Raw genomic sequence first — 11,481 nt, forward strand, 5'->3', positions numbered from 1 at the left:
CAAGCACTCTTACCCTACAGACCAATTATAACACGACACGTTTAATTTCCTTGGAACGCACGTCTCCGCTGAAAATCTCTTTTCTCAGGCCAAAACCCGTTTTCTCGTGCGAATTGCTGTGCACGAAGATTCGTACGTTTCAAAATCAGCCAATCATCGTTTAGTACAGCAGTGCGATTTTCGAAAGCAGCGAAATTAATTGGATAATAATGGGAGATTTTAAATAAAAGGAAATAGTCTTATTTCGGTGGCAAGGATTAACGGATATGCATCAGAATCTTCCGCCCTCACTTCTTCGATCGCTCGCGGCGCAGATCTGCGCGCGATTTCAGGCGGAATCGGTTCCTCCGCCTCATCAATTCGCTCATGGAAGCTGATGTCTCAATCCGATTGAATTTCCGATTTGCAGGTAGTAAAATCCGGTGTTGCCGATTCTTCTAGTGTTCTTGTCGCCTGGATTTTTAGTAATTCTTCTTGTTTCAGCGCGTGCCATTGATCTTTCGAATACGACGGACAAGCGGTTTGGGAATTCCTGTTTCTGCTGAGATCGTGCTCTTTTCGATCTGGTGATTGTGGAGCCGATGGGGTTATCGCGCGTGGGAACGTGGTTCTGTGTTGTTCTGTCTCTGTTGGCGGTCCGATGCGCTGCCACCGTTGTGGTGATCGGGAAGAACGTGTCGCAAACCTTCGATGACGTCGAAGCCAACTTCTGTGAGTGATGTTTGCGATTTTTGGTCGGCTTCTGATGAATTTCCTTGTTTTTCTTCGATTTGGATTCGAATTTGAACCCTCGGGTTGGCGTAGATCGACATCGTTTGAATTTTATCCTGTTGATTCGCGTCTACAACCGAAAGTCCTCGTAATAAGGAAATAATCGTTGTATATTTTAATAAACCATGAATTTCAACGGCGAGATGTGTCTATGATGATGTTTGCAAATAAAAAATCTTAGTTTAATCATTCAACAAAACGCTACGGTTTGTTTTGCCATTATTTGTGTTGGAAAGCAGTGACGAATCCCATGAATTAAGAAAATAAATTAAGGATTGATTGTCTTCAAGATAAGTTAGATTTGAACTTTGATGTTTTATACTTCATTTCAGCTCCCGCAAAATCCGATATCAAAGTTTAGCCATTCAACAAAACCCTTTGGTTAATTTTTTCCGTTGTTTAGGGAAGCAATGATTAATCGCATTAATTAAGAAAATAAATTAAAGATTATCTTCAAGATAAATTAGATATGAACTTTGGACTTTCACTGCTATCTAACTTAGCTCTAAATTTCCTTCCCTAATTACATGGAATGTCTAATTGTGCTGAGTTCTATAGCTTTATTTGATGTTTTGTTATTTATTTCAGCTCCCACAAAATCCAAAATCACAATACATTCAAAAAAACGCCATGGGTTGTTTTTGCCGTTGTTTAGGGAAAAAGTGATAAATCGCATGGACTAAAAAATAAAACAAACATTCTCATCGAGATAAATTAGAGATGAACTTTGATTTTCACGGCTGTCTAACTTACCTCTAAATTTCTCTCCATACTTTCCTGGACTGTCTATTTGTGCTGAGATTTATTGCTTCATTTGATGGTTTATTATTTATTTCAGCTCCCACAATAAAGAGCTCTGGTGCATCCGGAACCTTGTACTTGGCAGAGCCTCTTGATGCTTGCTCCCCGTTGACAAACATTGTAGAAGAAGGCAGCAGTTCATTTGCCCTCATTATCCGAGGAGTTTGTACTTTTGATGAGAAAGTAATGGCTGCTCAAACGGCGGGATTCAAAGCTGTAATCGTATATGATAATGTAGACGGCGGGCCGCTTGTCGCAAGTAAGATTTCCATGTTGAAGGAAATATTTTTTTCCACTTTCTAAATCATTTTTTGGGGTCTGCTCTTGTTTCCATTCTGATTTTTTGCCCCATCTCTTACTCTTTTCTTGTGTCTGCTCTTGTTTTTATTCTGATTCTCTGATTTCCTTGCTGACTCACTAGAAAATCTTTTCTTGATTTTCTGTATCTTTCATGAAGAACCTTCATGAAAAAGCTAATTTCACGGTTGCTGGCTCTCTGATTGACCCATTCCTGGCTATATTTGGTTTTAATCAATGAAAATTATCAATGAGAGAAAAGATCTTATCGAGTTTTCATATGGCTGTACACTCCAGCCTGATAGCCTGATAGGTTAGATTTAGACATATTTCCTTAAAAAATACATTATCTAGTCACTAAATTACAATTATATGATGCATGGCAAATGATCTGTATCAAAGAATCTTCCATTGAAGGAATGAGATGATATCGCTTACTAACCTTTATATTATAATCTATGAAAGTCTTTACTAAACTGCTCATCACTGATGCAGTGGCAGGGAACCTAGTTGGCATCAGGACATATGCTGTCTTCGTCTCCAAGGCATCGGGCGAGGCGCTGAAGGAGTACGCCGGACTCACCGACATCGATGTGTGGATCATACCCACGTTTGAAAGCTCGGTGTGGTCGATCATAGCCATCGGCTTCATCTCTCTGCTGGCCATGTCAGCCGTCCTGGCCACCTGCTTCTTCGTGCGCAGGCACCGTATCAGACGCGACCGGTCTCGAGGCGCTAACCGGGGGGAACCCCAGGGGATGAGCAAGCAGCTGGTCAAGGAGATGCCGAGCCTCATCTTCTCGTCCCCTCTGGAGGACAACTGCACTTCGCGCGCCTGCGCCATCTGCCTTGAGGACTATAATCTAGGGGAAGTCATCAGAATCCTGCCATGTCGCCACAGTAAGTTAACAATGCCATTCTTTTTTTTTTTTTTTTTGCTGCTGCTCTCTTTCTCCCATCATCCGGTCGCTAACTTGTCCAGAAGGTTTCCCAATCCATTCACTGATGTGAAATCCAGTCTTAAACCTGCCCAGATTGGTTTTTTGGTCGTCCTCTGACAAAAATCTGATCTTTCACTTGCCATCAGATGCTTTTTTCATTCTCCAAACAGACATCAAGTCATTAAATTGCCATAAGATGTTTACTTGATCCATTCACAGGTGTGAAATCTGGTCCTAAAGCTGCCCAGATTGGTTCTTTCGTCGTCCTCTGACAAAAATCTGATCTTTCGCTTGCCATCAGATGCTTTTTTCATTCTCTAAACAGACATCCCGTCATTAAATTGCGATAAGATGTTTACTTAATCCATTCGCAGATGTGAAATCTGGTCTTAAACCTAGCCAGATTGGTTTTTTCGTCGTCCTCTGACAAAAATCTGATATTTCACTTGCCATCAGATGCTTTTTTCATTCTGTCATGAACTTGCCTTAAGATGTTTATTTTATCCGGTTACTGACTTGCCATGAGACGCTTTCTTCATTTTCTGAACAAAAATCCAGTCATCAAGTTGCTGTAAAATGTTTACTTTCATCATCCTTCGAACCGAAACCCGTTCTCATAAGATGTTTGCTCTCTTCATTTGCTGAAAAAAACTCCCGTCAATAAGTTGCCAAAGATGTTTACTTTCATTCTCTGAACAAAAAAATCAGTCATTAACCTTCTATTATCAGCACACTAGTGTACCGGATCCCATTAGAACTCTGAAGTTAAGTGTGCTTGGCCGAGAGCATTACCAGGATGGGTGACCGCCTGGGAAGTCCTCGTTAGTGACCACAGCATGGGCATGTGAACGCCATTCAAAATTTCCAAAAAAATGTATTTATTTACTTTCTTCATCCTTCTAACAAAAATCCGGTCATTAGCCTTCCATTAGAGGCCTACTTCTTTTCTCATCCGCAATACACAAATCTGTTTTACTTCATCCTCTGAAGCAAATTTCTGTTCCTTTCTCCATCCCTTTAACGCGTCATGAGATACTTTCTTTCTTCATCCTCTGAACAAAAATCTGTTATATAATTTGCCACGAGAGGAACTAGCCACAAAATTCTGTCTATAACTGACAACCTCCTTTCTTATTTGCCGAGCAGAGTTCCATGCAGAATGCGTCGACTCGTGGCTGACGACGTGGCGGAGCTTCTGCCCAGTGTGCAAGCGCGACGCGCAGAGCAGCCCCCCAGCAGGCCCTCTCCCCTGCGCGTCGACCCCCCTCCTCGCCCCGTCCCCTTCCCTCTCCTTCCCTCGGCCCATCCCCTCTCCTTCCCTCGCCCAATCCATTCAAATCTCTCCTTCGCCATCTGCTTCTCCATCGCCTTCCCCTTCTCCTTCTCCTTCTCCTTCTCTCTCCTACTCCCGCCGCCCCGCCTCCCACCGGCGGCGCCACCTACTCTGCAATTCCCCCTCTGCCATGGCCAGACAATCCTCCTCCCATCGCTCCCTCGCCTCGCTCCTCGCCGCCTCGCGCCACTCCGCCTCGGCCGCCTCCTTCTCGGCCCGCGGCTCCAGCATCGGCTCCCCCAGCTACCTCGCCGGCTCCCTTCCCGACTGCTGATCCTCCCTCCCCGTCCGCTGTACAGGGAACTTGCCATTCAGGTTCAGAGACGGATGACGGATGATGGACGACAGTTTGGGACGGGCTCAATGGGGGCTGAACCGGCCTTCCGTTCCGTTCAGTCATCCGCTGCGGGGCTTGCAGACAATCATATCCGTTAGGGAGCTTGTATGATAGACTAATGGAGCAGAGTTTGATGACGGAATTGGATTTGTTCCGGTAAGGGGTTTTGTTCTGTGTTTGGTTCCGAGGTCGGGACGGATGACTGTCGACTGATTGTGGACTTTACTGTTCTGTTCTGTTCGTCATCCGTCCATGAACCTACTTGCCATGCAGTTGAGTGATATCTGGAATTCCTTTTTTGCAGCTTTGTCTTGATTTGCTTTAAGTTGTTGGTTCTTGAGAATTTCTGTAATCCTGAGATCGAGCAGATCGAGAAGTCAAATTGAAGCTTGAATAGTTTGAGTGGTCGACTTGAAGGCCTTGTTTCTTGAATATATCTTTGATTGGCAATGAAGCTGAATTCGTTTGAATCCTTGATTTTCGAGAAAATTCATTAATGGAGTCGAAGCTTGATTCGTTTGAGCAGTCGATCTTGGGGCCTTGATTCTTTTATTTTTTTCTGTGATCAGAAAACGAACAACTTCTCAGAGATCACGAAAGTTTAATTTGAAGAATTCGAATTCGGTTCTGAAGAATGAGATGAATGATCACGAAAATCATACCTTGCAGCGCAATCGAACTCGGTTCTTGCGGCGATCATGCAGATTGAGTGATAACGGCGAACTCTGATTGATTTCCTCTCTGTCGAATACGACAATCGCCTGTTCTCACCGGATGGATCGTTTTTCAGTCACCTTCAGCAGTCGCTGCAACAGGAAATACCGGAAAACTCGTCAGATCTCGGAATCCGAACTCGAGGAAACCGAATTCATCAGCGGAATCAAAACCTTGCGAGATCTGATCCGGTTCGAATCTCCAGACAAGCCACATCTGATCCTCCAAGTACTGGTCGAGCAGCCGCCGAGCGTCGATTGACGGCCGAGATCTCGCCGCCGCGGCGCGCCGCCGCCTCCGCCGCGCGGCGAGGAGGAGGAGGACGGGAAAGGAGAGAACGGAGATCGGGACGAGAAGCGGCGAGCAGACGACGAGCCCTAGCAGAACGAGCAACCGTCTTCTGATGGTGGTTTTTCGGGATTTTCTTGGCGGCGATCTCGATCTTGATCCGGATCGCGAGGTCGTTCTTGATCTGGATCTTGATTTTGATCTTGATTTCGATCTTGTTCTTGATCTTGATCTTGATTTTGAGGTTGAATCGGCCATGGAGGGGGTGTCGGCGTCGATCGTCGTTGCTTGGCGTGGGAGGAAACCATAACGCAGTCGGCCTCCCCGCGTGGACTGCGCTTCGAGTTCACTTGTGTTTCTTTTCCCACTTCAACTTCAATTGTTCGAATTTATACACAACGCACGCCCTCTCTCTCTCTCTCTCTCTATCCTCTCTCTCTCCTCTTTTTTTTCATCTGTTCTTTTTTCTCTGGCATTTCTCTCTCTATATATATTTTCTCTCTCCTTTTTTTTCTTTTTCTGACATTTCTTTTTGCTGACGTCAACCTCACGCATTTTTTTAAAATCACATCGCCAATAAATTATTAGATACTTTTCAAATAACGTTGACTTGAATAGACTCTGTCGGACTGGGCCACGCCCATTAAGCCCACTGGCTCAATAGGCCCATTAAGACCATTAGGCCCATTAAGGATCTTCAGCCCTCTTCCTCGGGATTTCAACGGAATTGACCTTCCCGTCTCGATCGCGCTGACCTTCCCATCGTCCGGGAGGAATCTTCTTCCCCGGCGCGATCGTTCGTTCTCTTTTGGCGTTCTACAATCGTCCACTCCGCCGCCTGCCGATCAGACAGCCCCACAAATTTTTTCTATTCTTTCATCGATTTCGATCTCATTGCGTGGATTGATCCGAAATGGCGAGCTAGAAAAGCCCAATTTCTCCTCAAATTTTGGTTCGCTAGAAAAACCCAATCCGCGAATTGATTATATTGCTGAAATCTGGGATCGCGGTCGATGATCAGATGGCTTCCGATCCGTCAGGCAGTGTTCTTTTGTCCGGCAACGTGACGGGCCTTACCCTAGCTCTAGGATCGAGCATTTTCATCGGATCCAGCTTCATTTTCAAGAAAAAGGGTCTTCGTCGCGCTGCAGTTTCTTGTGAAAACGCCGCCGGTGAGTAATTTTGCCTCCTGAATTTCACCTTCAAATCTCATAATCTTGTGTAATTCTCTTGGGTAGCTCATGGAGGACATGGGTATCTCCGGGAGCCTCTCTGGTGGCTTGGATTAGTCACGAGTAAGCATCTTTTCCCCCTCCTGATCATGTATTTTATCTTTTCATCTTCTTCGGATGGGTGATCTTATCATCTGCTGCAGTGATCTTCGGCGAGATTTCCAACTTTGTGGCTTATATGTTCGCTCCTGCTGTTCTTGTCACTCCCTTGGGTGCTCTGAGCATAATTGTGAGGTGAGGCAGCTGATTTTCTAAGTTAAAATCTTCGGATTTGATTGGCAATTCTGAAGAGAGAAGATGAAATGGGTGCAGCGCTGTTCTTGCTCATTTCATGCTGGGCGAGAGATTGAAGAAGATGGGCGTCTGGGGCTGCGTTCTATGCATTGTGGGTTCTTGCGTGATCGTTTTGCATGCGCCAGAGGAGAAATCTCCCGGGTCAGTGAATGAGATTTGGGTTCTCGCCACACAACCAGGTGATTGAAATTGTTATTTTCTCTATACTTTATGTTTTTTTATTGTATTTCTTAATCTGATCATTCATATAGATCTCTAATGAGAGGAAAGAGGAGTTTTGTGTAGATATTTTTTCATGGAAAGACTTATAGAAGGAGATTGAGAATAACTAATGACAACAGGGAACTCATTTGGGGCTAGATGTATTCATATAAAAATAATCTTAAGGATAAAAGATGGAACTACTGCTGAGAGAATTTGGGGATCCAACCACTCATCCACCTACTTGCTCTTCAATTTCAGAGTTTTTGATGTATATGGCGTCAGTGGTGGCCGTCTCCTTGGCTCTTATGTTGCACTTCTCCCTGCGTTATGGCCAGACAAACGTCCTGATTGATCTGGGCATATGTTCTATGATTGGATCCCTCACTGTGAGTAGGCAATAAAAATTCTCAATAAATTCTGAAGTTTTTTTTTGAAAGAGAAAAGGGAAGATCACCCGGAATCGGTGATCAATCCAGTAAATTCTGAAAATTTTCATTTTTCTGACGTGAAACTGATGGTTCTTATACTCTTTCTGAAGGTCATGAGCATAAAGGCTGTAGGCATCGCTATTAAGCTTGCAGTGGAGGGTAGAAACCAAGCTGATAGCTTTCAGGCATGGATTTTCGCCATGGTAGCTGCCACCTGCATTATTATCCAACTCAATTATTTGAACAAGGTGAGGCTTTTTGTGTATTTGGCATTTTTATAAATATGAAATCTCTTTTCAACATGTGGAAGATGTGGGCTTTTGAGCTGGAATTGGCAGACCATTATGAACTGATCTTCCTCATCATCATCTGTTTCCGGTATGAGATGAATGATGAGACGGTGATGACACAATGACAAGATAATGTTGAGGTAATGATGAGATGATGACTAAAAAAATGACGAATTCGTCATCCAATTATTCAGAAATATGATGATGACAATGTATCTTTGTCATTGTCCACTGGTCATCATCGTCCAGGACTCCAAACCCTATTATGATCTTCTGGTTTAAATATTATGATTTGTTGCGATCTCCAACTGATAGTTTGAAGGTAGGGTAGTTTCATATGTATAAATGAAGCCCTCCCCTAAGGAGGACAGGGGGTCAGAAGATGTAGACGCAGTTATCAAACTCTCTAGGGGTATTTCAAAAAAAATAATCAAACTCTCTAAGGGCCAATCAGAGCCTGCTGCTGCCACTGTTCCTCTGTCATCTTCCTAATTTCTCATTCATTTGCCCCTGATAGTCTGATACGACCCTGCCAAGGACTTACCAGAGGACCAAGCGCCGTCGGTCAAACATGGCGTAGCGGTCAACAAAAGAGTCATATAGATAAAGGCACCGGGAGAAAGAAACGGGTCTTTTTGGCATTTCAGAAGTCGCGAGCCTGGAGAGCGGGAGACGCCCGATCCAGAGGGAGGAGGTCCATTCAAATTGGACTCCTATTTCTTTCTTCTTTCTATTTTTCGTTGTTAGCAAACACTTTCCTATTCTACTCGTTTCCTCTATTCCACGTTCTTGGAACGAGAGTTCTTGATTTCTGTTACGGAGCTAGTCGCGTCTTGATCGACTGAAGATCCTCGGAGGAGGGAACGTAACATAGTCATACAATCCCTAAACCCTGACCAGGGTATTTTCCCAAACTTTGTCTTTCATTCTATAACATCTTCTTTTAGATGTCTCCTCGATAGACATCTATACTGATATCTAAATCAGACAGAGATCTACATCAAGGCCTCTATCACAATTCTTTTGCAAATTGGTGGTCACTACTGGTCGCCAGAAGTATTTCATTTCCTTTTCTACTGTAGTTCTGTACGAAAAAAAATTCAAATTTATACCTGTTAGATCATCACGGCCTAGTTAGGGCTAATTTTACTAACTTATGGGCCTGAGGCCATGTACGTGTAATAGACTAATCCAAGGGATCTAATGAAAAAACTAACCTAAAATGGATTTAAATAAAGGCCCAATAAAGGCCCATTAACGGCACACTAAGGACCCATTAAGGGCCCAATAGTGAGGGGCCCATTAAGGACCTAATATATGCTGGGCCTGATTTATATCAGGCCCAGCCTCCAACAGCTATAAATATAGCTGTTGGAAGTTCTTTTTTGAATTAGGAATCTTTTCTGCAGCTTTTTCCAACGGTCAGTTTTTGACCGTTGGACAAAAGCATTAACCTCTCTCTCTCTCTCTGTGAAAAATTTGTATAAAAGGGGCATCTGTTCAGTAATAAAGTCAGTTCATTTTGCCCCAATTTTTCTGTCTCTTCTCCACATTCTCAGAAATTCTCGCTGCAGTCCACTATCTCATCCTTTTCTTTCAATTTATTACAATACCTTTTTATTTTCTTTTTGCAGGCTCTTGACACCTTCAACACTGCAGTGGTTTCTCCCATATACTACGTCATGTTCACCACTTTCACTATCATCGCCAGCTCTATAATGTACAAGGTAAATATTCATATCTCTATTCATTTGAATCTTTTTTTCCTCTCTGCCTCGAGGGGGACAAGTGTGAATGTTTAAAGATTTTTATTTACATTTGCGTATTTGTTTTCCAGGACTGGTCTGGGGAGAGGCCAGGTGACATCGTGTCAGTTATTTGTGGGTTTATAACTGTGCTTGCTGGGACTACAATGCTGCACCCTACAGAAGACACAGACTCTCTTACGCTAACAGGTCCCTTCTCCACTGACTATTGACCTTTCATTACATCTCTCTCTCTCTCTCTCTCTCTCTCTCTTCCCTATCCCTATTTCTTCCCCTCTATCTCTATTTCTTCGTATTTCTCTCTCCCTCTCTGTGTCTCTATTTCTCTCTTACTCTCAATTTATTTCTCTCTCTCTGTGTGTCTCTATTTATCTCCTGCTCTCCATTTATTTATCTCCCTCTCTGTATTTCTTTCTCTCTCTCTCTCTCACTTTCTTCTTTTCAATGTTTCCTCCTCTCTCACTATCTATTATTTACTTTCACTCTTTCTCCCTCTTTCTATTTTATACTCTTTCTCTTAGTTTCTTCCTGTCAATATTTCTCCCTCCCTCTTCCTCTCTCTCAGTTTCTTCTCACTATACCTCCCTCTCTCTCACTCTCTCTCAATTTCGTCCTCTCAATATTCCCCCCCTCTCTCTATATCTCCCTCTTTTTTCTCTGAATATGCACACTTCTTAAGCTCTCTCGTCATCTGTTTGCATATCTGTTAGACTTGTAACTGTGACTTGTTTTCTACTGACTTAAAATACATTATAATCATCGAGTGTTGACCAATTTAGATAAGACCATCCTTTTTTTGATTAAATTATTGTTCTCATTCCTGTGTGCTTTTTATTTCATCAGATTCAAAGGATCTGTGCTTTCCTATATCACCAAAGCTGCTGTGGCCCATCCAGGAGATTGGAGGGCTTTCTGGGCTTAAACGTAGTGGATCTCTGCCCAAAGATTTGATTGTATTTCTAAGGCAAGACCACTTTTCCTGATGGAAGTCAAGTTTTCAATATATTTTATTATTTTATCTAATATTAGAGTTTATTTCCTCCGCCTTGGTAATCATGAGTTCAACATTTTAACATTAGAGGCACGTACATGGGCATACACTAAAAATGACATGGATTGTGATAGAACCCAATGTACTCAGATTGCTTTCCAGAATAGATATATTTGCAGTTTGGTTCCAACTTCAGTTCTCAGAGAGTAGGAATGAAGGCAAGAGAGAGAAGGGAATGGGGAAGAGCGCGATTCGGTGGAGTGGACAACGCCGAGTGCCGAAGTAGTTTGCCACTCCTCACATGCAGGGATGCATGTATGTGAGAAGACCTGGGGAGTTTGGATGAGAGATGACTGAAGGTGCAAAGGGGCACTCACCAGAGTGTCTAAACCCACCTTTCCTTCTGTGCTGAAAGGCTTAAGAGTTGCCCATGCTTGGCCCAGCTTGGGACGGGCCAATACCTCCGTAATTTCATGGGAATGTTGTTCTTATATGCACATCCAAGTCACATCAGACCAATGATAAAAATATTAATTTAGTGCTTCATACTATAAAGTTGATGAGATATATTAAAGTTCGTTTCAGGAAATATGCATGTGTCATTAGATTACTTTGTTGAGTGCATAAACTATGTTGATTCTGGGAATGTTATGATTTTAAGTTTTGTTAAATTGCCAAGAGGGATGAAAAAGTTATGGGAGGGTTTATGGATGCGAGATATATATAAAGAAAAAGTATTTATGAGTTGAACCAAAATGCATTCGTGAAATGTGAACTATATCAAGAACCTCCAA

The 11,481-nt window shown here is 43.0% G+C and overlaps 2 protein-coding genes and 1 long non-coding RNA gene across 4 annotated transcripts; 2 read left to right on the forward strand and 1 right to left on the reverse strand.

Annotated features, from left to right (window-relative positions):
- The first annotated feature begins 243 nt into the window (after positions 1-243).
- On the forward strand, positions 244-4,783 carry LOC144716200 (receptor homology region, transmembrane domain- and RING domain-containing protein 1-like). Its single transcript, XM_078591288.1, has 5 exons — positions 244-409; positions 484-711; positions 1,610-1,831; positions 2,365-2,769; positions 3,957-4,783. Exons 2-5 carry the CDS (start codon positions 582-584, stop codon positions 4,415-4,417), a joined length of 1,218 nt encoding a protein of 405 aa, XP_078447414.1. The 5' UTR covers positions 244-409; positions 484-581; the 3' UTR covers positions 4,418-4,783.
- On the reverse strand, positions 4,217-5,826 carry LOC144716202 (uncharacterized). The gene is made up of 3 exons (XR_013584839.1): positions 5,368-5,826; positions 5,143-5,286; positions 4,217-5,039 (listed from the first exon to the last, which is right to left on the reverse strand). It is a non-coding gene; the product is annotated as an uncharacterized LOC144716202 (long non-coding RNA).
- Positions 5,827-6,211: 385 nt separating this feature from the next.
- Positions 6,212-10,719, forward strand: LOC144716201 (putative magnesium transporter NIPA7). 2 transcript variants are annotated; one of them, XM_078591289.1, is made up of 9 exons: positions 6,213-6,654; positions 6,721-6,777; positions 6,858-6,948; positions 7,027-7,187; positions 7,471-7,598; positions 7,751-7,888; positions 9,565-9,657; positions 9,768-9,885; positions 10,540-10,719. In XM_078591289.1, the coding sequence occupies exons 1-9, from the start codon at positions 6,504-6,506 to the stop codon at positions 10,677-10,679; spliced, it is 1,077 nt and encodes a 358-aa protein (XP_078447415.1). In that variant the 5' UTR covers positions 6,213-6,503; the 3' UTR covers positions 10,680-10,719. The 2 variants fall into 2 exon arrangements, with proteins under 2 accessions (XP_078447416.1, XP_078447415.1); XM_078591290.1 differs by lacking the exons at positions 9,565-9,657; positions 9,768-9,885; positions 10,540-10,719 and adding an exon at positions 8,448-8,725 and having other exon boundaries at positions 6,212-6,654.
- Positions 10,720-11,481: the final 762 nt, after the last annotated feature.

This window comes from Wolffia australiana, chromosome 20 (assembly GCF_029677425.1).
Source record: "Wolffia australiana isolate 7733 chromosome 20, ASM2967742v1".
NCBI lineage: Eukaryota > Viridiplantae > Streptophyta > Magnoliopsida > Alismatales > Araceae > Wolffia > Wolffia australiana.

Excerpts from the sequence above, each read along its gene's own strand:
- LOC144716200 (XM_078591288.1), top strand. The coding sequence starts at position 582 with ATGGGGTTATCGCGCGTGGGAACGTGGTTCTGTGTTGTTCTGTCTCTG. Across the intron at positions 1,832-2,364 it reads CGGCGGGCCGCTTGTCGCAA|TGGCAGGGAACCTAGTTGGC; the intron begins GTAAGATTTCCA and ends TCACTGATGCAG. Across the intron at positions 2,770-3,956 it reads AATCCTGCCATGTCGCCACA|AGTTCCATGCAGAATGCGTC; the intron begins GTAAGTTAACAA and ends TTTGCCGAGCAG.
- LOC144716201 (XM_078591289.1), top strand. The coding sequence starts at position 6,504 with ATGGCTTCCGATCCGTCAGGCAGTGTTCTTTTGTCCGGCAACGTGACG. Across the intron at positions 9,658-9,767 it reads CCAGCTCTATAATGTACAAG|GACTGGTCTGGGGAGAGGCC; the intron begins GTAAATATTCAT and ends TTTGTTTTCCAG. Across the intron at positions 9,886-10,539 it reads AGACTCTCTTACGCTAACAG|ATTCAAAGGATCTGTGCTTT; the intron begins GTCCCTTCTCCA and ends TTATTTCATCAG.